We start from the raw sequence: 26811 nt of genomic DNA on the forward strand, positions 1-26811 counted from the left end.
GGGTGTAGTGAAGGAGGCAGGAGACTGACGGAAAAGAGGATGATCTCATGGTTATGACAGCTGAATGCTGACCTAGATAATTGGATTCATGTGCCCGTATGCCTTATTTACTGCACACTATTTAAACCCTGCCCTGGATATAGTATTAATTTCTCATGGCACCTATCACTATTATATCTGTGTGCTTCCAAATCCTTAGTTTATTTTCAGATTATCCCTATGTTACAGATGGGGTACTGAAACACAAAGATTACAGTCAGAAATATCCACCAATTTGGGGTTCCCAACTTGAGACTCCTATGACCTGATTTTTTCAGAGTACTTACCATTGAGAGTACAGGAGAAACAGTCTGGGTTATGGGCCTTTAAAAGGTGGTAATTCCTGATCATTGCAGATATAGCTTTCCCAAATTTTCCATCATCATTTGTAACTGAAAAATGTTGAGTGTTCTTTAAAATTCACTATGTGGCAGTATAAAACTTCAAAAATTAAAAAAAATATTGTGGGCAACAATTTAAACTGAAAACACAAGTACAGAGCCTTTGATATTACTATTATTACTAGTAGTAAAAATTTATATTATGGTAGCTCCCTGAGGCCCCAGTCTGACACTGTTCAGAAGAAGAGAGACAAACCCTGCCCTGATAGGCTCACAATCTAAAGATGCAAACAGAACAAGGATAGAGTTGGTGACAGTACCTGGGAGCAAATAAACATGATGAAGAATTGGCACATCTTTGCTAGTTACATGGATTGTAGCTTTTTTGTTTTGTTTTATTTTGTTTTAAACTGGAGTTGAGATAGGGAAGTAGTGAGTAGGAAAAGAAAAAAGGGGAAAACACTATAAAGCAAAAAGAGTACAACACCTCTAAAAGAAGGGCTGTTTCTTTATATGTTCAAAGCACAGATCCCATTGACTTTAATTTGCAGCTCTGGGTGCTCAGCACTTCTGCAAATCAGACCCCACGGTCTCAAGCTGGGCAACAGAAAAAGAGGAACACACAACTCGGGATCTCCTGTGAAAAGTCTGGTTTCAGTGACTTGCCCAGCATCACATAGGAACTCTGTGGCAGAGGCAAGGATAGAATCCAATTCTTTAAGACAGTATTTACCTATGAGAACATCATTTCTGTTCCTGCAATCCACACCCTCATTCACTACTGTGACAGGGTCAGGCCAGATGGCTCCAGGAGACTAATAGAAGGCAGATATATTAGCCCCCAGTTAAGTAGGTCCCTTTTCCCTGGGTAAGGAAACAGGAAAGGTTCCGGAACAATCAGGAACCTCTGGAGACAATTAAGACAGACAGGCTGATTAGAACACCTGCAGCCAATCAAGAAGCAGCTAGAATCAATTAAGGCAGGCTAATCAGGGCACCTGGGTTTTAAAAAGGAGCTCACTTCAGTTTGTGGTGCGCATGTAAGGAGCTGGAAGCAAGAGGCACTAGGAGCTGAGAGTGAGAACGCGGACTGTTGGAGGACTGAGAAGTACAAGCATTATCAGACACCAGGAGGAAGGTCCTATGGTGAGGATAAAGAAGGTGTTGGGAGGAGGCCATGGGGAAGTAGCCCAGGGAGATGTAGCTGTTGCACAGCTGTTCCAGGAGGCACTCTAGACAGCTGCATTCCACAGGGCCCAGGGCTGGAACCCGGAGTAGAGGGCAGGCCCGGGTTCCCCCCAAACCTCCTGACTCCAAGTCAGACACAGGAGGAGTTGACCTGGACTGTGGGTTCACAAAAACAGCCAGACTGAGGGCTGCCATGAAGCTCCAAGGAGAGCAAATCCACCAATAAGCGCAAGACCCACCAAAGTAGAGGAGGAACTTTGTCACACTACACACTTTCCAACTTCTACCATAATTGAGGCAGAGATCTTATAGGGTACATCTACACAGCAAAAAAAATCCCATGGCAGCAAATCTCAGAACTTGGGTCAACTGACTCATGCTTGCAGAGCTCGCACTACAGGGCTAAACATAGCACTGTAGACATTTGGGCTCAGACAGGAGAGTCTGAAAGCCAGGGTTGCAACCCTAGCCCAAATGTCTACACTGCTATTTTTAGCCCCTAGACTAATCCCAAGTCAATTGACCAAGGCTGTGACATGTGCTGCCATGTTTGTTTGTTTGTTTTTGAAGTGTAGATGTACCCATTGACAACAGTCTCCTTCACTGTATAACCCTGATTCATCCCCAGAGCAGGTCCATCCTGTGCAATGAATGATGCAGGGGTCATGTGGAAAAATAGTATGCGATCATATAATTAAAGACTGTATCATAATGTACATACAACAATGGGACTGAATTAGGTTTTCACATGCAACTGTGATTAATCCTGGCATTTCCTAATTTATGTGTGCTTGATTTTGCAAGCTTAATGTTCTTTTAACATCATTTTTTTAATGTAACTTATATAAGGGCTGATCAAAAATTTACCGTCAAAATTTAGGTTTGATGGAAAATTGGGTTGAGAAAACAGAAATTTTTCACAAAAAGTATCAGCTTTCCACAGACATTTTTTTTAACTTTTCCATCAAAAAATAGAAATGCTGAAAACCAAACACATTTCAGTCAAAAAACCTAAAAATGTATGTTTTTAAACAGGAACTTTTACAGAAGAAACTATAACCTAAACTGAAACAAGGAGTAAGATGTGAAAGAGTCCTAATAGGGAATGTAGTCCATCCCTAGGCCAGTGGGTGTTTGCTCCTTACGTTATGTTCCCCAGTGCTATATCCACTAGCTTTCAGAGGCTCAAGTGACTTTCACTACTTCCTTTGGAAAAATATTGTACAATCTGACCTTACCATTTGGTAACTATCCTGATATTCTGCCTATATTCATCCCATTACTCCTGATGTGACCAGCCTGAACAAGTCATTTTCTTCCTTGGTGTTTACACCCTTCAAATACATGTAAGCATTTATAATATCCATTCTACATCAGATTTGGCTGTGCTGTACATTAGTATTAGATTTTAATTTTTCAACATAAATTGGTTCCTCCAGCCCCTTGATATGTTCTGTTTCTGTTCTTTAAATCCCCTCCAGTTTGTTCTCTACCACCTGCTACTTGAGCTGCCCAGGAACTGAACACAATATTCTAGATGTGGTTTCTCTGTGTATCTCCTTTCCTGGTTTGCATATATCTGCAGTAGTTTCAAGGGCATAGGGATTTCCACACAGCAAAGATGTAAGAGTCATTATTGCTAGTCCAGTAACAATCTCAGCAAGTTTCATAGCTGCAAGCTGATTAACAAAGACAACACTAATCTTACTCCCTGGACACAAAATTCCACTTGTTCATAGGGTGAAAACTACTATTTCCCACTTAAATGTAACTGTAATTTTTAATATATTTAAGCACAGCAGGATAGCCCACTTACATAGTTCCTTGAAAAGCTCTTCATGTGCACATTAATGGTGAATACAGAAGTATAGTTTTCAACTGCATTTACTAGAAATAAAATTATCAGGGGTTTTCATAGAATCATAGAAGGAACCTGGTAGCCAATGCATAACTGTTTCCTACAATACACTTTCTAGTTTTGGTCCAGTGTAGTTTAAAATCTCAAGTGACAGAGTTTCCACCACTTCCTTTGAGAGACTACTCCATCCTTGATGTTTATGCCAGCCCTTCAAAGACATGTATGCTGCTATGCTTAGTCATCACTTAGCTGAACCACAAACATTTTGATCCTGATTCTGCAGAGATGCGCAAAGGTGCAACTATGCTGAATTCCATTGCTTATGTGTCTTTTATGTCTTAATCCTTTCTAAAGTCTTAATCCATCCCCTTGACCATTTTTATTGACTTCTCCACAATCCTTCCCATATGTCAGTACAGTATCTTTAGAACAATGTAGAGACCAAAACTGAATGTACTATTCCAGGTGTGGTTGTTAATTACAATCCAAATTGTCTGATGAGAGCTGGATGAAAAAATTTCTGCAAATCATTTGGTCAACAAATGTTGCCTCTATTTCCCTTTTCATATTGTCCAGAAACAAATCATAATTATTCACTAATCAAAACTGTTAATCAAATCTTTTGGAAAAGTTTTTAGTCTCTAGCTTGTTTGCGACAAGTTTGTTGCAAAGATTCAAAATTTAAAATTTCATCTATGATGCTTAGTTCTTATTGGACACATAGATCATACATGTTTCTGTACCCTCATTGGACTGGAATAATTCTCACAATCAGATTTCCTGTTTGAATACTCATGTTTGCAAGTTCAATAGTTATTTTACAGGAATATTCTCTAATATACTGGTATACTTACAATAGTTTCCATGAACGTTCCTATCAGTAAATTTGTAAATATTCCCAGAAAATAAACATAAGGGCATGAAGAGCCAAAGTAAAACATTAAATTTTAAATGAACAAATATTCATGGATTTTTTTAAAAAGTAGTCACCCTGAATGGGATTTTCAAAGGTGCTTAATGGAGTTAGCCACCCAATGCCCATTGTCTTTCAGTGAAATTTGGGTGCTCAAAACCCTTACGCACATTTGAAAATCCCACCTCTGTGTATACCTAACTATAAATTACGATGAGCATCAAATTGTCATATCTGAGTCAATGCTTCTGCTGATCTGAATCAGAACAATTATCAGACTAATTATTTTACAATTTGTCGAGTAATCACTAATACTCCTAAAAAGCAAGTCACATGGTAGAAAGTGTGAAAGTTAGGGGAAGGAGGTGGTGTACATTTCGGTTTGGAAGTGCCAAACTTCATCCGAGCAAATCAGAAAGTTAAAAACAACAACAAGAACAAAAACCTAGTAGGAGACAGGAAAACTGACTTTCTTTCCATATTGGAATGGGTTCTAGAACCTTGCAACTTCATAAATCTGCACAGCTATACTCTAAGAAGGCATAAAAGTTTGCAGGCTCATGAGTTTTAAAATAATTAGCAAAAAAACCCTATACTTTGGAATATCCACTTCAGAGAAAACCTAGGGGACAATGTGTAAACTTAAGTCTCCTCTCTTTTCTCCCAAATTATTTTAGGGTGGAGTTTTCAAGAGTGTTCAGCATTGAACTCTGCTCCCACTCAATTCAAATGGGAAGTCGCAGGCCAAAAGTGAGTGCTTTTGAAAATCCCACCTTTATTTAGTTTCTGTATATGCAGCTGTACTGTAATATGGAATCATATCTGATGGCTTGAAACAGGTTGAAAGCTTCATTATATTTTATATCAGTTTTATTGATGAAGACAAATCTGTTATTTATTCTATTTTCTAATGAACCTATCTTTATAAATCTGTGACATACCATTTTACAGTAATGAAAAGTTTAGTTCTTAAAAAGTGGGCAAATACTCACTGGGCTAGGGAAGAGCAAAGCAGCCAGAAGGTACTGGTGATTTTAGCCCACTGTTTCTTGTTTCAACCAACTCTGCATTTGGAATCCATATCCCAAACTCAGACCATGAAGGTCATTATAGCCCCCCTTCACTGTAGTTGTAGCAATGGCATATTAAACGGCATATTAAACAATAGGATTACCTGATCCATTAGGGTATTCAGGGTCATACTGCAATTCACAAACTTCACATCGCCTAGTTCAGGTTTTCCTTTTATTTTGGAGCACTTCCGGCTTGCTTTTGGAGTACCAGCTTTAATTTAAAAAAAAAAAAAAAAAAAGTCCCTTCACAGTCATATGATGTCAGCATTCTTTGCAGGTCCCCGTTAACCCTGAAGATTTTTAAAATTGTTTCCAGTAACTCTCATTCATATAAGTAACACTTATTCGGACAAGTAGTGCTATGGATGTCATTGGGTTTATTCATGTAAATAAGGGAAAGATTAGTCACATAAGTAAGGATTGTAGAATCATACTCCTTAAGTAGGTAATTTTTTCCCCCACAATAGGTTTGAAAATTTATCACAGGTTACCAGAAGAAATATAGCGGAGGCTGTAACAATATAAATATTACTGAACAAAAAGATGTCCTACACATCATCAGACATTGTAAGTAGTGTAAGCTTACTGTGTTATATAATATTCAACTGACCCCATTAAAAACCTCTTTCCTACTCCTGTTTTCTACTTACAAAATACCCACAATCCAATCAGAATAAATGGATGATATTTAAATAACTTTTCCTGAAACCTTTTTCTATGTCATATGGTGCAATTAAATTAATTCTCTGCACAGTAGTAGCTGACTTAATTACCACCTAATAACTGTTCAGTGGCTTATGTGATATGAGTTAGTGATCTCAGTCCAGTTCCAAGTGGCCAGGTATCCCACGCACAAAACTCACCATTCAGGACTAGCATTTTTGCTGGCCATCTTGGAGACCAAAGACATAAAGAGTAAATTATATTTATTTACACTGACATATGGAGACTAAATTACCTCTTCACCTTCATAGGGATCAGCATCAAAACATAGTGGCAATGCAGTGTGGGAAGGGCTGTATCTGTTCAGGGTTTAAAGAGAGGACTTCCATTTCCTGGTCTGATAAGCTGACATCTTTCACCAGCCATAAATTCACCTTTGGGGGGAGGGAGAGGGGGGTGGAGAGAGGAAAGAAACACCTACCGTTTGCAGTGAAGTTTTCACATTTTTCTGCAGAATAGCCATATCTGTCTACTACAATTCTTGTAAAAGTAAATATTTCTTCCTTGACTTTGTAAGTACTATCTGCACAGAAATTAGCTGTATAGGGAACAAAATACATTCAGATTAAATACTCTCATTATGTAGAGCAATTTTCAAGAACACAAAATATAAAGCTATAAAGGAGGTGATTATAACTTTAGACTTGTGACTTAAAGCAGTGGTTTTCAACCTGTGCTCCATGGACTCCTGGGGGTCTGCAAACTGTTTAAGATTTTCAAAGGGGTCTGCACCTCCATTCAAAATTTGTAGGGGTCCACAAATGACAAAAGGTTGAAAACCACTGCCTTAAAGGGACAATTACAGAGACAAAGTGGGTGAGGCAATGTCTTTTTGTGACACTCAGCCAGAAAGGGTTGAGCAACTAGCAGGCTAAATGACCCAAATTCAACCTTTATTAGAAAAATATATAAAATAGTAATTAGGACCATTCCTTACAAATAGCTAACAAAGCCATGTTAGATAAACTAGAACTTTGAAATGCAAACCTGTATTGTAGAGAATAAGAGGTAAATACTAATTGTATGTGTTTACCTATCTCTTGTTAGATGTTAACCATGTAACCAGATTAGCTTGTGGATGCTAACTCCCTTTTGTGTTTTAATTATATTATGCTTATGGATGGTTCAGTTAACCTTAAGATCGAAGATGTAAGATATTGCAGGAAATAATATTACTCACATTGTCTTCAGTTTAAATTGTCTGTGCCATAATGGAATGCCTTGATAGTTTGAATGGATAATTGCCTTATGTTCATAGAATCATAGAATATCAGGGTTGGAAGGGACCCCAGAAGGTCATCTAGTCCAACCCCCTGCTCGAAGCAGGACCAATTCCCAGTTAAATCATCCCAGCCAGGGCTTTGTCAAGCCTGACCTTAAAAACCTCTAAGGAAGGAGATTCTACCACCTCCCTAGGTAACACATTCCAGTGTTTCACCACCCTCTTAGTGAAAAAGTTTTTCCTAATATCCAATCTAAACCTCCCCCACTGCAACTTGAGACCATTACTCCTCGTTCTGTCATCTGCTACCATTGAGAACAGTCTAGAGCCATCCTCTTTGGAACCCCCTTTCAGGTAGTTGAAAGCAGCTATCAAATCCCCCCTCATTCTTCTCTTCTGCAGGCTAAACAATCCCAGCTCCCTCAGCCTCTCCTCATAAGTCATGTGTTCCAGACCCCTAATCATTTTTGTTGCCCTTCGCTGGACTCTCTCCAATTTATCCACATCCTTCTTGTAGTGTGGGGCCCAAAACTGGACACAGTACTCCAGATGAGGCCTCACCAATGTCGAATAGAGGGGAACGATCACGTCCCTCGATCTGCTCGCTATGCCCCTACTTATACATCCCAAAATGCCATTGGCCTTCTTGGCAACAAGGGCACACTGCTGACTCATATCCAGCTTCTCGTCCACTGTCACCCCTAGGTCCTTTTCCGCAGAAAATGTTAATTAATACTACTAGTTTACTTGTGTATACATAGGAAATAGGGATTTTTAGTTCAAAGCAATTCATGTGCATTACCTACTCTTCATTCAAGGAACGCCTGCTGTGTTATTATACTGTCAAAAGGCTATCAGAGCCTGCCAGAGATCTATAAAAGAATTCTAGGGCCCCGATCCTGTACTTGAGATCTTCTTAAACTTGGTCAGGGGAAACCTGAGTTGGAATGCTGAAGTCTCCAGCTCCAGTCTGGATTAGCCTGCTAATTCTCATGGAAGAATTTGAACAAACTCTATATATGGACTGCCTATTTGGACTATAACCTGAAAAAATGATTCTGAAAAGAACTTTTTGCAACTCAGCAGCTCACCATCTCTACTATGAAACTGACATAAGAACTCTATTCATATCTGTACGTATAATGATCTTTTAACCACAATACTCTTTCTTCTTTTTTTATAAATCTTAGTTTTGGCTGTAAGCATGTATTTGGGTAAGATCTGAAATATTCACTGACCAGTTGGGTAATGTGTCTGATCCCTTGGGATTGGTAGAACTTTATGTATGATGAAAAAGATTTTCAATAATCCTCATCATAGTTGACTTGGCTGTCTGGGTGGGAGCCCAGGGCTGGGTTGCTTTAAGGGAGCTGTGTATTTGGCTTCTGGGTAACCAGTAAGGTATTGCAGAAGCTCTTTTGTTGCTGGCTTGGTGGATCTAATTACTAGAATAACCACCAGTTTTAATCAGATGCCCCATTCTTTGCACTTTGCCATGATTGAGCAACCTCAGTCTGGCCTCTCCAAGCGACAACGGTCACACTTGTATTGGACCAACTTCTGTTGGTGAGAGAGACAAGCTTTAGAGCCACACACAGCTCTTCTTCTGGTCTCACTGCATACAACAATTAAAGGGACATTGTGAAGTTACAAATTATGGGCTGGATCCTCAGCTGTTGTAGCTCCACAGAAGACAATGTAAGGGATTAGACCCTTACTTTTCACTATCTGTGCTGCCTGTATTTTGTGGGGTTTGGACAATGAAAATAGACTAGCCACTAGCCACATTCTAGTGCCGTGGCAAAATGTGGGAATATCTACATCAAATACTTAAGGACCATGTTTATTTGCTATTTGAATAGAATTACAGAGGGAGCTGGTATCGACCAATATATTTAGGTTGCCTAACCCTGTCATTCTAAAAGTTTCCTGCAACCTTTTCTTTGAGAAACCTTCACACCTCCATCGCTTGCAGCAGATTTTTGATATTCAGCAGGGGAATCCCCTCAGGGTAGCAAAATGCCTACTCTTTGTCCAACGAAATTCTGTTCAGCTTTTCCTCAACTGTTACAAATCACCATTTCCCTCTGCTCTCATGAAAAAAGCTGGGCTCTCCCTCAAACACCCACCAGACCTATCAGTACTCTCTCCCTTTATGGTAGTGGTCTTCTCCTGCTACCTGCTAACATAGCTAGCCCCATAGCTTTATTAAGTGGTAGCAGTCAGTGTTGCAGAACTGAAGTTTCAGGTGAGGGTGCTGCTGAGGACAGGGAGATTGGTTTAGCTGCACATTGTGATGCTGTAGGAAATAATGTGAGAGACTTTATGATATTATTGATACCAATATTATAAAATTGCAATGAATCTTACCAGATATGCTGTGTAAGGTATCAGTGAAAACATTCGCAAAAAGAAAAGGAGTACTTGTGGCACTTTAGAGACTAACCAATTTATCTGAGCATGAGCTTTCGTGAGCTACAGCTCACTTCATCGGATGCGTACCGTGGAAACTGCTGAAGACATTATATACACACAGAGACCATGAAACAATACCTCCTCCCACCCCACTGTCCTGCTGGTAATAGCTTATCTAAAGTGATCATCAAGTTGGGCCATTTCCAGCACAAATCCAGGTTTTCTCACTCTCCGCCCCCCCCCCCCCCACACACACACACACAAACTCATTCTCCTGCTGGTAATAGCCCATCCAAAGTGACCACTCTCTTCACAATGTGTATGATAATCAAGGTGGGCCATTTCCTGCACAAATCCAGGTTCTCTCACTCCCTCACCCCCCTCCAAAAACCACACACACAAACTCACTCTCCTGCTGGTAATAGCTTATCCAAAGTGACCACTCTCCCTACAATGTGCATGATAATCAAGGTGGGCCATTTCCAGCACAAATCCAGGTTTTCTCACACCCTCACCCCTATACACACACAAACTCACTCTCCTGCTGGTAATAGAACCTGAACTAAGGACTGAATGACCCATCCAAGCTTTGGATGTGTTCCAAAGGGACTCTACAAGTCAGCAAACTCACCAATACTGCTAAGAACCCGATATATACAATCTGGAGTCTTATGTATATATCTGACTGCTATTACCATTTAACAACTCTCTTCATGTTTTTTCTTTTCTTTTCTAATAAACCCAGTTTAGTTTTAGATTCTAAAGGATTGGCTGGCAGCATGGTATTTTGGGTAAGATCCAAACTAATATTTTGGGAGAATATGTCTCCTTTTGGCAGCGTGCCCTGACCTTGGCATTTTCAGGGTGGGCTACTCTAGACACCTACAGGTCACACATATGATGTGATTTGTTTTTACTTTTTTTACTCTTTAAAAAAAATGCAACCTAGGAGATTACATGTAAAAAAAATCCCGATGTGAGAAGAACGTTATTTGGGTCGCAAAGACAAGAACTTGAAAGTCAGCAAATACCAGATTTATTTATTGGCCATGCAACCTTAATTCTGTGCCTTTGTGCATGTGCATTACAGATTAGTGGGAAATTATCTCATTTTAGGTTTTGTAAAGATTTGTTTTTACAAAACTTAAATTTTGGTCCAAATGAGAGCTGATTGTGTCCTTTTAACAAGCATAATGTTTGCAAATCCAGTTTTGTTTTGTGGTCTTCTTTTGTATAGCAAAAGAGATGATTAGTAACATTTGTAAGCAGAGTCAGGATGAGCTCCACCCTGACATCTGGTGGTGAGATGTGCAAGTTGTGGAAAAGAACTTCAGGGGCTGATCTCATTTGCATAGGCACACCCACCCCGCCTAGAATGAGGCCATAACTGCCCAAATGGTCACTTTGGCTGTTGTGGGATCCCCAGTGTCTCTGTTATTGGGGCGGGAAGAATAAATTGTTATTACCCTGATTATGGGAACTGTGCTTGGAACTGTACTTGGCCTTTTGTTATGCTGGAGGGACTCTCCACCAACTAAGTAGCACTCGCTAGGCAAGGGACATGGGTTCCAAAACTCTGTGAATTGAGAGAGGCTTGAGACAGGTATTAGTACCTGGTGGTGTGGGCTACTTTGTGAGGGCCTGAAACACCAATTGCACCTCTGTCTCTCTCCACTGTGGAATGTCAGAGCTAAATTTGGGTCTATTAAGAGTCTTGCTACAGGTACTGTGCTGAATTCACTTTGGCCTTATGGTGCACCAGCACTAAGGCTCCCACTACTATGAGCTGAAATCACTGAGCACTGTGTCAAGTAGTGGGGAGCCGGAAGATCTAGAGTGCAGTGGTGCTGTTCGTGGATAGACTGGCGGAGTGTTTGTGAGACGGCAAGGTGAGCTGTGCAGAGTGGAGCTGTTCGTGAGACAGCGGAGTGTTCGTGAGATGGTGAGCTGAGCAGAGCTGTTCATGAGACGGCGGAGTGGAGTGTTTGTGAGATGGCGAGCTGTGCAGAGCGGAGCTGGTCATGGTGGAGCAGAGCTGTTTGTGAGACAGCGTAGCAGAGCAGAGCCCTGTGGGGCAGTCAGCTTCAGGACAGGTAAGGTGCCCCTTACCTCTTTCCCCCACACACAGGCACATTTTAGCCAGACTGGGGAGTAACACTATGCTGATGAACTTTTGAACTCTGGGGCTGGATTTTGGGTGATTTGTGGATTGCTGGACTCAAGAGACGTTTGGGTCCTGGGACTCAAGAACCCGAGGGAAAGGATGTGGCCCAATTTGCTGGGGTGGGTCTTTGCTCATGGTTTGGTTAATGAACACTAGTTGTGGTGTTTCCCCAATTTAATGCTGATGTCGTTTACCTCATGTTGTTAAAGATTCTCCACTACACCAAGACTCTGTGCTTGCGAGAGGGGAAGTATTGCCTCTTTGAGGCGCCCAGGGGGTGTGTAAGATTTTCCCAGGTCACTGGGTGGGGGCTCGAGCCACTTTTGCATTTGCTTCGATGAGAGGGAACCCCTGTGTACTGAACCTGGCCCTTGCTGCTATCAACTTGGCCTGGCAGAAGGGTTACACATTCAAATAACCAAGTTCATGGGTAGCTTCAGAAGAGGCTTGATATAAGTGAGAGGCCACCAACAAATGACTGAAGTGGGAACTGAATTACAATCTGGTCCACTGTTTTATTTTATTGTTATTTGTATGTTTATGGGTAAGGGATTAGACTGGGACTCAGAAGACCTGAGTTCAACTCCCAGTTGTGCCACAGACTTCCTGCATGACCTTGGGCAAGACACTTAATCTCTATGTGCCTCAGTTTCCCATCTGTAATATGGAAATAATACAGATGTTTTGTTTCATTGATGTTTGGGAGGTGCACAGATGACAAGGGAAGAGAGACTGTATAATACTGTGGCAGGGTGGTGCTGGAGAAGCCCTTAATCAGCTCCTGCCACTCCAGCCCCAATCAGGGAGAATGGATTGGGGCTGGGTGAACCACACCTGGTTACTGACCACACCTGCCAGCCTCATTAGCAGGAGCTATAAGGCTGGAAGGGAGGGGGACTAAGAGTGGGAGGTCAGGCTCAGAGGGAGCCTCCGCTGCTGGCCAGGCCTGCGGTAGGCCAAGCAGTAGCAAAGCCTGTATATGGTGGGAAACTGGTGGTGGGAAAGTGATCACGAATAAAGAACACAGGTGTTGCACCAGACTGAAGTGTCCCTGATTCATGGAGGAGAGGGGCCAAGGAGCCGAATCCAGAGGGGCGTAGTGTGTACCCTATTCCAAATACCTAAGACAGATCATGGTGCAGGATGTCCAGAGCTGTGAGCATTCTTCAGACTCTTGTTTACTAGACTCTGTGGCAGTGTATGTTTCAGGGATGCTCTGACTCCACATGGAGAAGGGGAAGGGAACAAGACCCCTTATTTACTCTCTCCTTCTACAAATGTATGAATAGCAACAAAATAGGGGCTGGTGAATCTGATGATATTTAGACCTGAGTTATAGGCCAAAAGCTCCCAAAACTTTAACCTAAACATTCCTTGCATGCTGGAAAGCTGAGAGTGAGCCATCAGTCCATTCCCTGGGTGCAGGTGACGGGGGGGAGAGAGATGCAAGGGTAGAGGCTGGCCTCCTTCAGCACACAAGCCAGGGATAGGCTCCCATCTTGGCCAATTACTTTTGCCATGGAATTGGCTCTCTCTTTCATGAAGCGGTATCAGCACCTCCAGTCTGATTCAGAGTTTTACATGGAACATTGTGATGTTCAGTGGTTCAAACAGAAGAATTCCAAGAACTGAGTCAGCCTAAGTTTTCTGGGAAACAGGCCATAGTCGGATGAAATTAAATGCTTCCCTCTGATACTTGTCTTTTAAAAACACAGCAGAAATGGCTGAAATAAAACAGTCCTAGCTAGTACATGAATAACATTATTGCCCAAGAATCCAATCCCATGACAGGCTGAGCACCCCCAGCTTCTCTGACTGATTCATAAAGATAACATTGCTCATACTCACTTATCTCACAACGTGGTCCTGTCCATTCTTCTGTGCAAAGGCAGAGTCCATTTTCATAGTGTCCTTTGTTTTCACAGGGTAGAGGGGATGAGGTTTCTGTGTAAAAAAGAAAAAAGCTGACAAATGAAAGACCCATCACAATGCTTTCATTATATTCTATGAGTCACATTCCAGTAGATAGAAAAGGAGGACTTGTGGCACCTTAGAGACTAACCAATTTATTTGAGCATGAGCTTTCGTGAGCTACAGCTCACTTCATCGGATGCGTACCGTGGAAACTGCAGCAGACATTATATACACACAGAGAATATGAAACAATACCTCCTCCCACCCGACTGTCCTGCTGGTAATAGCTTATCTAAAGTGATCATCAAGTTGGGCCATTTCCAGCACAAATCAGGTTTTCTCACCCTCCGCACCCCCACCCCCCCAAACTCACTCTCCTGCTGGTGATAGCCCATTCAAAGTGACAACTCTCTTCACAATGTGTATGATAATCAAGGTGGGCCATTTCCTGCACAAATCCAGGTTCTCTCACTCCCTCACCCGCCTCCAAAAACCACACACACAAACTCACTCTCCTGCTGGTAATAGCTTATCCAAAGTGACCACTCTTCCTACAATGTGCATGATAATCAAGGTGGGCCATTTCCAGCACAAATCCAGGTTTTCTCACCCCCCCACCCCCATACACACACAAACTCACTCTCCTGCTGGTAATAGCTCATCCAAAGTGACCACTCTCCCTACAATGTGCAGGGTGAGAGAACCTGGATTTGTGCAGGAAATGGCCCACCTTGATTATCATACACATTGTGAAGAGAGTTGTCACTTTGGATGGGCTATTACCAGCAGGAGAGTGAGTTTGTGTGGGGGGGGGCGGAGGGTGAGAAAACCTGGATTTGTGCTGGAAATGGCCCAACTTGATGATCACTTTAGATAAGCTATTACCAGCAGGACAGTCGGGTGGGAGGAGGTATTGTTTCATGATCTCTGTGTGTATATAATGTCTGCTGCAGTTTCCACGGTATGCATCCGATGAAGTGAGCTGTAGCTCATGAAAGCTTATGCTCAAATAAATTGGTTAGTGTCTAAGGTGCCACAAATACTCCTTTTCTTTTTGCGAATACAGACTAACACGTCTGTTACTCTGATTCCAGTAGATACGACACAGATGTCCCATTTCCATCAACCCACCAAAATATTGCCATCAGAGGATGGTGCAGGAGCGTCCCATCTCTGCTTTTGGGCTCCCTTAAAAACTTAGGCAAAAGGCTGTTCTGTAGAGCCTCCACAACAGGAGGAGCTAAGATTCTATGGCTTAGGCGTTTAGGATACATCTACACTGCAGCTGGGAGGTGTGATTCCCAGTGCAGCTAGACAGATTTGTGTAGCAAATTTGAGCTGGCATGCTAAAAATAGCAGTGTGGCTGTTGCGATAACACTGGCGGAGGCTTAAGCTAGCCACCCATGCTCAGACCCAGGAAGTCGGGTGAGCTTGGACTCAGGTGTGTAGCTCGAGCCACCACCTATGCTGCAACCTCCACACTTATTTTCAGCATGCTAGCTTGAGCTGAGCTAGTGCAAGTCTGCCTACCTGGGCTGGGAATCACCCCTCCCAGCTGCAGTGTATGCATACCTGCTTAGGCCCCAATCCTTCAAGGCACTCCGCATCAGTGAACTCCTGCACCCATGTAGAGCCTGGATGATTTCAATGAGATTCCACATGGAGCTCCGTGCAAGATGAGAGCCATTGATTCTATGGTGGTAAAGGGCCCTAGAAATACTACAGACAAGGGGACTGTCATAAATATAAAGGGAAGGGTAACAACCTTTATGTATGCAGTAATATAAAATCCCTCTTGGCCACAAATACAGAATCACTACCTGTAAGGGGTTAATCAGTTCAATTAACCTAGTTGGCACCTGACCAGAAGGACCATGGGGAAAGAAGATACCTTCAAATCTGGGGGGAGGTTTTGTTTGTGCTCTCTTTGTGTGTGCCCTTTCGAACAGAGAGCGGGACCACGGCAGGAAAAAAATCTCCTAAAAAGATCCTGAAATGATACATCTAAAATTACAGAAATTGTAAGTAATAGCAAGGAAATGCGTTAGATTATATTTTGTTTTAGCTTGTGAATTTTCCCTATGCTAAGAGGTAATTTTATTCCTGTTTTGTAACTGGGAAGCAGAATCAGAGGGAAAACCTCTGGGTTTTAAATCTTTTTATTTACCCTGTAAAGTTATCGTCCATCCTGATTTTGCAGGTGTGATTCTTTTACTTTTTTTTTTAATAAAATTCTTCTTTTAAGAACCTGATTGATTTTCAGTGTTCTAAAAACCAGGGATTTGGTCTGTGCTCACTTTGTTAATCTATTGGTTGGTATATTATTCTCAAGCCCCCCCAGGAGGTGAAGGGACTTGGGGGGATATTTTGCGAGCAAAAGGACTCCAAGTGGCCCCTCCCTGAATGTTTGTTTAAAACACTTGGTAGTGGCAGCAATACCGTCCAAGGACAAAGAGAGGAATTTGTGCCTTGGGGAAGTTTTTAACCTAAGCTGGTGGAATATAAACTTAGGGGGTCTTTCATCTGTACCCCAGAGTTCAGAGTGGGGAAGGAACCCTGACGGGGACAATCACACAGACCAGAATCACTAAGAAGAGTTCTAGGTTGAGCTGTGGATGCAGTGTGTAATTTATAAAATGCTCGTATGCCCGCAAACCCAGCATCATCGAGGCTGCAGCCCAAATAGAACTACATAGTCGTGCTAATTTTGCATTGTGAGTGTGCCTGTTTTGGGTGACTCCAGTTCCAGCACTTGTCCTTATTCCCTGCATTTAAACCAGACATCTTAACCAGAACAGGTTATTTTATTTGAAGAAAGTGGCCATATGTTAATCCTTTACATGTTGTATCGTCACTGTGTTGTTGTGTCTACACTACTGTATCCTTCCAGTATTAGCACTATTACACGTACAAAAACCTAATGTGAAACTGTATACGAAACCTCTGGGATCTGCAATGAGGACCCAAGACTTACATAAACTGCACTCTGGAAAAACATGTACATCTAAAAATATGAAAAAACTCTTCCACATATTGGTTACAATGTCATCATACATTGTAAGCTCAAAATAAAAATTAATTCCATTTAATAAAGCAAAATGGAGTTTAGTGGAAATAAGTACTCCCGCAAAGTCACAGGAATTCCACTTGCAAAACTATTGCAGGAAGGAATAGCAAATGTCCCAGCGTACTGATAAGTAACAATATCTAGCTCTTGGCTGCAGGGACTCAGGAGTTCTATTCCTGGCCCTGCCAGTGGCCTGCTGAGTGATGCTGGACAATTCATTTACCTCCCCGGGCCTCAGTTTCCCCATCTGAAAAATGGGGATAACAATACTGACCTTCTTTGTAAAGCACTTTAAGATCTATAGATTAAAAATGTTATATAAGAATTAGGTATTATTATGGCATTTAAACAATACAGGGTCAAACTCTGCTTTAAATCTGTAGTAATTCCAATTAAGGCAATGGAGATACTCCTGATTTACACAAGTGTAATTGAAAGCAGAATTTGGCTGAAAGATTTTTATAAGCCAGTTTGTGTAGAATATTTGATCAGTTCCAGTTTCTTCTAATGGTTAAACCCACTGAGCCAAAATTTGCTCTCCATTGCACCACTCTAAAGACCTGATCCCTCTCCCATTCAAATCAATTGAAAGACTTTAGATTGGGTCCCAGATCTCAAGTTAACTCCCCTAACTTCAGTGGCGTCACTCTAGATTTACAGTGCTTTAACTGACAGCAGAACTAAACCCGCTGTTTTCTTTTAACCTGCAACTGGAAGAGCAATCCAAAGGAGCAGCTCAGGGCACTCTACCACCAAAGTCATATAACAAGAATTAGCATGGCTGCACCTGTTTTTTAATTTGTACCTTCCAGGTCAGTACAATGTAATCAGGTCCATCAGAGTACAGAAAGGGAAGTATAGGGCACAGATAGGGAATCAGCTGTTGGTTTTTTTTTATCACAGACACCTGGTAGTACCTACTATAATGGAGGCTGTAAAACTTTCCATGAATACGCTTTATTTTCACATTCAGTTTTGGAGCTGTAAATTCCCACACCTCATCTCTGGCTGAAGAGAGATTTTTTTATTCAGGCATTTGAGTACAATCCCTGCAGTTATTTCTGAGTCATGGGAGACTGGGAAAAGAAAAATCCAGTTTTTTTCAATGAAAACAATTCTAGACATACATTTTGAACAGCAACACAAGAAAAATGGAGAGCACAACACCTGGCATGAACAGAGCCCTCACTGAGGAATAGGCTTTGCTGCTTAATAAGCATGAAAAAGCAACTGAAAAATCACTTTGATGCATGCTCATGTAACAAACAAACAGTGGCCACATGTGTAAACTACCTTGAGCATCAACTGGAATCAAACTGAGGACCTGTAGCAGCACCAACACCTACCATTAAGCTAGAGGACTAACTCCTTCAGGTCTGAGTAACTTAAGCGATCTCGCTCTCTCTCTCTCTCTCCTGCCATCCATCTCCACCCTCTGGCAAACAGAGGCTAGGGACACCATTCCTGACCCATCCTGGCTAATAGCCATTAATGAACTTAACCTCCATGAATTAATTCGAATATACTTTGCAGAACTACATAGTACAGTTACAAAATTAAATAGTGAGTAGCAAGCTGTGGCAAGTCTTAGGATACGTCAACATTTCAGCTGGGAGGTGTGCTCCCCAACTTGTGAAGGTGTACCTGCACTAGCTCTGCTGAAGGTAGTGCCGCAGAATAGCAGTGTGCCTGCAGCCGCCCAGGTGGCTCTTCAGGCTAGCCACCCTAAGTACAATTCTGCTCAACCTCCTGGGTCCCTGCATGGACAGCTAACTCGAGCTGCAGCCTGCACTGCTGTGGGCACACTGCATTTTTAGGTGCTAGGTCAAGCCAAGCTAGCACAGGTACATTGACACATGTTGTAAATCACGCTTCGCAGTTCAAATGTAGAGATACCCTTGATACATCTGCACGTCAGTAAAAGAACGGCACCATGGCCACAGCTGGCCTGGGTCATCTGACTGCAGGGCTAAAAATTGCTGTGTAGACCTTCAGGCTTGGGCTAGAGCCCGGGCTCGGAACCCCATGAGTGGGGGTGACTCTCAGAACCAGGCTCCAGCCCAAAGCCGATCAGTTACGCTGCTATTTTTAGCCTCCCAGCCTGAGCTGCACAAGCCTGAGTCAATTGACCTGGGCTCTGAGGCTTGGTGGAACATTTTTTTTTTTACTGTGTAGACATAAGAGGCTAGCCACTGGTGATATACATGGACACATACACATACTAAGTCAGTATATTATACTCAGTAGGCTATTGAATGCATCACTTCAGAACATGTTCAATGAATTGCCAAGTGCATCACTTCTGATCATGCTAGCATGTTTAGCAAAACCTAATAAAACCATGTCCCATTTATAACATGAATGTATATTCTCCGAGTGCCTGGCCTGACTGGCAAAAGAGCCTACTGTTACTCTCACAATCTTGATGAAACAGTGTGCAGGAAGGAGAATGAAAATTATTCATTAAAATCCTACCAAAAAAAAAAAAGAGAGAGAGAGAGAGACAACATCAGGAATGGAAGAAAAATCACAGATCACAGAAATTTCAGGACGCTCCACAGTATTTGCTACGTTCTGTGAAGTTCTGAAACTTTAAGGTTTCTTTAAAAATAAATGTCTGTCCTTTTTTTCTTTATAAAGACAAAGCTGTCACACTGTCAACTAATAGAAAACTATCTTAGGCTACACAATAACTGCAACAAAATTCGGGGTTTACCCCTGCCTATAATCCATTCGTTTAAATGGGCCCTCATGGTCAAAGCCTAATTACAACTAACATAACTGAGCATGGACAAGTCTCTCTCTTTTATTTAAAAATACTAAAGAAGCTAAAGTGCAAAACTTGTTAACACAATGTTAATATCGCACAAGCTAAAAATTGCAAAGTCTGAAAATTCAAAAATTAAGAATTCCATCAACAATGCAAACTTGGCCAGCATGTACACACACACTATTTTCTATTTCTGATTTTCTTGTTACAGTAAATCAGTAGCTTAATATACTACCGTTACCAAATAATACCATTTGTCATTGAAAGTACAATATAAAATATAAGGGATGTGCAAAATGGCTTGAGTTAATTCTATTTTTGGAATAGTGACAGGTGTTGCTTGATTTTTGTTGTTGTGATCTTATCTGTGTTACACTAATGTGTTGTTATTTAATATTACTATTTTGGTTTTATTCAGGGCTTGCGTACACAAACAGTTAGTTCCGTGCAAGCTGGGTGTGAATCTACCCTGCACTAACCTGCCTCAGAGTAAGTGTGCATGTTGACATGCATTAACACATAACAAACTGTTAATGCGCATCAGCAGTGTCCATTGGATGGTTTCTCTGAGGCAGGTTAGTGTGGGGTAGATTTACACCCAGCTTGCCGTGAACAAAATGTTTGTGTAGGCAAGCCCTCAGATGTGTCACACCCAGATGTCCATGAAGAATATGGAACGCTGTCTTATTTATTTTTAGTACAACTCAATGCATCTGTGTAGTGCGTCTACTGGCCATCATGTTAACCATTAAATCCAGATTGCCTCTCCCATGGAAAAACCTGCAGAAGGGAAGGAAAACTTGTCCAGAAACTGAATAATTTCATTGGCACTGAGGAGCTTGATTCCCCACAACATGCCATGCAATGAGCAGTGGGGTTAGCCTTCAGAATTGGTACATTTTAGGGCACCTGCTGGAGGCCATGGACCTCTGCCTTTCCATTCATTTTCTCCTTTTGCTCTCCCTGGCTCCCAAGCAGCAAGGCTCTAGTAGACAAAGAACCCAGACAGGCTCTTTTCAGAAGCCAGTTTAGCCTCAGGCTGTATTGAAGTTGTGAATAGATTCCCCTCAGTGCTGGTGAAGGATCCCTGTTCATCCCAGCCCCACTCAGCCATTCCTGGTTTATCCAGGTCTCTCTGAGGTGCAGTGGTAGGGGGAGGTTCCATAGATTCACAGAAGGGGCAGGAACAGGGAGTAGATCTGCACACAGATCTAGGGTGCATAGTGCAGGCCTAGCTGAGGCTGTGTTAGTCAAAAATTGTATAAAGGAATGAAAAAAGATAAGGCTGACATTCCAGCCTGAAATCATACCATTTTAAAATAAAACAAGAAAATCACAACGCCATGATGACAAAAGATCAGCTTCTGCACAAACATAGCTCCCATGCAGTGTCACCCAGGCAGCCAAAAGCAGAAGTTACCACAGAGTGTCTGCCTTACTTTAGAATTTTCAAACATATTTTAATTCTGCATCAAAATCTTAATCCCACAAATTCTGCCAAATCCAAGATGGGGACTATAGCTGTATTTGTTGCTGTCTAGTCTCGCCCCTGCCTCGCTGCTGTGTTCATATGATTAGAATGTTCAGTCTCCACATTCACTATTTTGCATGGATTCCTCTTTTTAAACTCTCTTATTTGAGGGAAAGGAACCTGTATTCTCTACAGACATAAAATACTCCAGTATTGCCAAGCCCAAGTGTTCAAAAATCATAAAACAGGCCTCCAAAATCATGACATTGGCTTAAAAATCATGAAATTAAAAAAAAATTGGGGGTTCTTTTTGTTTGCCTTTTGAGCCTTTAGGGTTCACCTTTTCAACCTTTTCTCCTAACTGATGATGCCTAGAATCTTTATTTTTCTTTTTAATGAAAGCTGAGATTCTCATATAATCACGATTTCATGAGCTGCAGTTCTCAGAAAAACATCAACTTCCATGAGAGTTGGCAATACTGAAACTCCCAGAAAAGGTTTTAAAAGTGACCATCTAAACCAGGGGTTCTTAACCTTTTTCTTTCTGAAGCCTCAACAACATGCTATAAAATTTCCACAGCCTGTCTGGGCCACAACAACTGTTTTTCTGCATATAAAAGCCAGGGCCAGCGTTAGCGGGTAGCAAGCAGGGCAGTTGCCTGGGGCCCTGTGAAGCTAAAGTTGCTCAGGCTTCGGCTTCAACCCAGGGTGGCAGGGCTTGGAGCCCTGAGCATCAGCAGCAGGTGGTGGGTGTTCGGCCCTCTGTCCTGGGCCCCAGCAAGTCTAATGCCAGCCCTGCTTGGCGGGCCCCCTGAAACCTGCTCCAAATCCCTGGTTGAGAACTCTATGTAGCATGCCCAAATCCCATAGCATATAGGAATTAAGGCCTTGTCTATGCTTGAGATTAGCCCCACTCCATTTCAGCCCTTTGTTTCCAGCAGCTAGTGTTGCCGTACTGGTGCAAACCCTAAGTGTAGGGAGAAGAAAAAGAAGCCATGATTTGCATTAGTTACTCCAATTTCAAGCAGGAGTTAAATGTACCAATGCAAATTGCAGCTTTTCTTATCTACACTTGGGTTTGCACTAGTGCAGCTACACCAGTTGCTGGCCACAGATAGCGGAACTCCAGTCCAAATAAGACAAAGCCACAAACACACAAAGGGGTTCCTTACCCTGATGAATGAAGGCCATATATAGGTAAATTATTATGGTGTACTTTCAACTTCTGATGTGACATCCAAGAAATACAGAATAGGTAAATTCACAGAGGCTGATAATACTTGACAAAGGTTAATCAACTGGTATATAATTACATGCCAACTCTTGTTCTTAGGCATTTCCCCTCCCCATTGACACTCCAGTGGGTAATTCTCATGAAAATTTCCTTATTGGACATTTTCATAGGTTTCCTAGAAGGCTAGTATCTGCAGATCACATTTGTGTCCTTTTCTATTAAAGCACCAAGCAATGTCTGATTCTTTCTATTTGTATCAACTTTTGAATAGATGTTCACACATTATTTTTTGCATAATGTCAGTGTACAGGGCACTCCACAGAAAGGAATTAAGACAACATGCTTGTACCAAAGAGCATAAGTACACATACACATATGGGCCTGATTTTCTTGGCCACATATGCCCCTGTGTGTGTGTTTACATACATATAGTCATTCTTATATATTCAACAAGATCTGAAAATGTCATGAAAGAGTTTATAGAAAAACAATAGTGTAACAAATAGCTATTACAAAGCATATATTTTATTTAAATGTGGTATGTATTATCTATACTATATGTTACTGCAGCCTTATGAAACTTTATTTGCCCACTAGCCCAAGGCATGTGTGTTGTTTTTTGGGTTGTTGACGGTGGGGGGTTGTTTTAGTCTGTTTTTAGAGGACAGAAAGTACAGTCAAGTTAAATATCATTCAGGGCTTGGAAACTTTCCTAATAATTCTGCAAGACTATTTTATAGGAATTAAATATAGCGTAAATGCACTGCAAATAAAATACTCTGTATATGAACATTGCATACGAATAAAGTTAAAAGAAAGTTTAAAGTACCTCTTTAAATGTTATGACAACAACACAAGGTGGATGAGGTAATATCTTTTAGTGGACCACTTCTGTTGATGAGAGAAGGTATGCCTACACTTAAAATGCTACAGCCAGGCACTCAGATCCACAGTATTCGCTCTGAGGAGAAAGTCCGGGATATACACCTTAACACACTTAAAACCACCTTTACCAGACAAGGACACCCCACCAGAGAAGTAGATGCAGGGGTGACGAATTCTTCCTAAAAGTGGCAGGGCACAAGGCCCCGCACACACAGTGCCCCCGCCCCTTCCCCTCCTCTTCCCCCTGGCCAAGTCGGAAGCTGGAGCTGGGCTGGGGAGCCTGGGCCTCTCCACATGCCCTGGGTGGGGGGAGGAGGGGGGCCCAAGAGCAGCCCCCAGCCTATGTCCCTGCTTCCCAGGCCCGCCACCCACAGCGGGTGGAGGGTCTGTGGCTCCTCACATCTGCCTGCATAGGTCTTAACTAAACCCAGCTCTGGCTTCCAGCCTGGCCTGGGGGTGGGGGCTGAAGAGCACAGCCGGGCCAGGGTAAGAGCCATCCAAGCAGCTGTGGGGAGCCACGGACCCTCCATTTGCCCAGGGCACAGGGTCCAGAGGGTGGGGACATGGGCCGGGGACTGCTCTTGGGCACCTCACCCTGGGCAGGTGGAGGGTCCGCGGCTCCCCCCAGCTGCCCAAGCTCCCCAGGCCACTCTTACCCATGTAGGCTCCAGATTCCGGCCTGGCCAGGGGTAGGGCCTCAGGGGCCAGAAGAGGGGCAGTGAGCCCGGCCAGGGGCGAAAAGTGGATGGGCCAAGCCCATCAGCTTTCAAAACTGGGAGGGGCAGATCACATCATGGAATGGGCCATCCAAATACCCCAAGAAAAACTGCTTCAATATGGAAGTAACACCCCCTTAGACCAGACACCTCTGGTTGTCACCTACCACTAGAACCCATAGGGGATATCACTAAACAATGACTTGATGGGGACCATATCCTGAAAGAAATCTTTCCTGAACTTTCCTGGTCTTCAAGCAACCCCCCAACCTTGCCAAGCTCATCACTAGAGCCCTGTGCAGATACAGGAGACACAGACTGCTGTGTGGAAGGGACTCCCATCCAGGAGAGTGGGAGCCACTTGCACACACTAGCACGACCAGGGACAGCTGCCGGGGAGCCTGGTGCACACCCCAGTGGGCAGGGATGGGAGCAGTACAGCCACACTGGAGGAGCTGCCTGGGCTAGGTGCTGGCACCTGCAAGGGGTGGCCCAACATGATGCTGCCATAGGTGCCGACTCCGTGGATGCTCCGGGTCTGGAGCACCCCCGTAGAAAAATTAGTGGGTGCTCTGCATCACCGGCAGCGCCCTCCCCCACCCCCCACCCCCACTCCAGCTCACCTCCGCTTCGCCTCCACCTCCTCCACGAGCACGCTGTGTGCCCGCTTTTTCCCCCTAGCTCGCAGCACTTGCGCCGCAGAACAGCTGTTTCACGGGGCAGGAGGGGGAATGCGGCGCGCTCAGGGAAGAGGTGGGGCCAGGGCAGGGATTTGGGGAAGGGGTCCAATAGAAGCAGGGAGGGGGCGGAGTTGGGGCAGGGACTTTGGGGAAGGGGTTGGAATGGGGGCAGGCCATGGGCGGGGAAAGGGTGGAGTCAGGGCAGGGCCAGGGACGGGGGGCACGAGCACCCACCGGCACCGGGGAAAGTTGGCGCCTATTCTTATGTTCTATGGCTGCTTTCACTGCTGTGATTCCTGGTACAGTCCTGCAGCTCCACGGATATCTGCTTTATATCCGTGGATATCCGCACCCATGGATATACATTTTGTATCCACACAGGGCTCTACTCATCAGAGAAGCAAGTTCCCCACACCAAGACACACCAGCTCAGACCCTGCTAGAACAACAGATGCAAAAGTTATAGGCACATCTCCACTGCTACAATGATCAACACCCCCAACAGCACACCTTTCAAGATCCATGGTCCTACACATGCCTATCACAACATGTGGTGGTCTTCGTCCAGTGCACTAAATGCCCCAGTAACAACTATGTGGGTGAAACCAGACAATTACTCTGCTCTCAGATGAACTAACACAGAAAAAATGATAAAAGACAAAACCACAGTATCACCAGGGGATGAACACTTCACAAAGTGATCACTCTGTATCTGACTCTGCCATCCTCATCCTCAGAGGAAATCTGCACCACACCTTCAAAAGATGAGCCTTGGAGCTTAAATTCATAATTCATAAAATCATGGACTGAATAGAGACACTGGATTTATGGCCTTATAGAACAATCTATAACCCACTTAACACCCCCCCAGCTTTTTTTCCCCTCCCCTCACCACTGCACCCATGACTGGAGAGGTGTTAACAGGCCTCTTCCCTTTGAATGGTCCCTTAAATATGTGTTAACTACTAACACTAAACAATCCGTTCCACCATGTGTTTAGCTATGACACTTTGAGTAAATTTCCCAGACCTAAAGAAGTGCTCTGTGTAAGCTTGTCTCTCTCACCAACAGAAGTTGGTCCAATAAAACAGAGGTTCTCAGTCTTTTTCTTTCTGAGACCTTCCTAACATGCTATAAAAACTCCATGACCCATCTGTGCCACAACTGTTTTTCTGCATATAAAAGCCAGGGCCGGCATTAGGGTGTAGCAAGCAGGGCAGTTGCCCAGGGCTCCATGCCACAGGGGGCCCTGCGAAGCTAAGCTGCTCAGGCTTCAGCTTCAGGCCTGGGTGGCAGGGCTTGGAGTGGTGGTGCTTTGGCTTTCTGAGCCTCAGTGAGTCTTATGCCTACCCTGCTAGGCAGAGCCCCTGAAACCTGCTTGTGGACCCCTAAGAGGTCTCGCACCCCTGGTTGAAAACTGCTTGAATAAATAGGGTGACCATATTTCCCAATGGGAAAATGGGACACAGCCCAGGGCTGGTCTGAGCTCTCCCACCTCTCCGCCCGAGCTCGCCCAAGCCACTCACCCAAGGGCCCCACCCCCGCAAGGCTGGGGTTGCTGGAACCCTGCCTGCCCCCTCACCTCATGAGTCCTGCCTCCCCTTCTACAAGGGGCTGGCATCGCTGATCACCGCCCACACATTCCTCTGTACCGCACCCCACTTTTTTGACAAAAGTTGGCATTTAATCAGTTGGAAAGAGCAAACAGGACAAATGCCCACTTTTGCCAAAAAAGTTGGGGCGACCAGGGCAGGGCTTAAAAAAGGGACTGTCCTGGCCAAAACAGGACATATGGTCATCCTAGCAATAAAAAGTATTATCTCACCTTGTGTCTCTAATATCCTGGGCCCAACACAGGATAGTAACAATGATGAGAAGAGACATTCCTGCTCAAGAAGCTGATGGCACTAAGAACTCAGTCAGTATTAATGATATCCTTTTGTAAACTGGATAAAGCAGAAAGATATTATTATTACCTGGTTTAAACCTGAGGACAAGCTGCCAAATGCATAATATCCAAAGCACTGCAGTCACTATCCCAAAAATAATCACAATCAACGCTCTCCTGTCCCAGCGGAACGAAGGCATCTTGTGTATGCACTAAGCATGCCCTGCTATAAAATAATACTATCAATTC

General features: G+C 43.3%; 1 protein-coding gene and 1 long non-coding RNA gene across 2 annotated transcripts in view; both read right to left on the reverse strand.

Annotated features, from left to right (window-relative positions):
* Nucleotides 1–5650, reverse strand: part of ADGRG7 (adhesion G protein-coupled receptor G7) — a 32403-nt gene extending 26753 nt beyond the window's left edge. Inside the window, exon 1 of the mRNA XM_048839755.2 lies at nucleotides 5514–5650. Within this exon, the coding sequence (XP_048695712.2) occupies nucleotides 5514–5540 (27 nt within the window). The 5' untranslated portion in view covers nucleotides 5541–5650. The remainder of the gene's footprint in view (nucleotides 1–5513) is intronic.
* A 916-nt stretch (nucleotides 5651–6566) lies between these two features.
* Nucleotides 6567–26739, reverse strand: LOC142070603 (uncharacterized). The gene is made up of 3 exons (XR_012666476.1): nucleotides 26651–26739; nucleotides 13785–13880; nucleotides 6567–6673 (listed from the first exon to the last, which is right to left on the reverse strand). It is a non-coding gene; the product is annotated as an uncharacterized LOC142070603 (long non-coding RNA).
* Nucleotides 26740–26811: the final 72 nt, after the last annotated feature.

The sequence above is a fragment of the Caretta caretta genome, chromosome 1, assembly GCF_965140235.1.
Source record: "Caretta caretta isolate rCarCar2 chromosome 1, rCarCar1.hap1, whole genome shotgun sequence".
Lineage (NCBI taxonomy): Eukaryota > Metazoa > Chordata > Testudines > Cheloniidae > Caretta > Caretta caretta.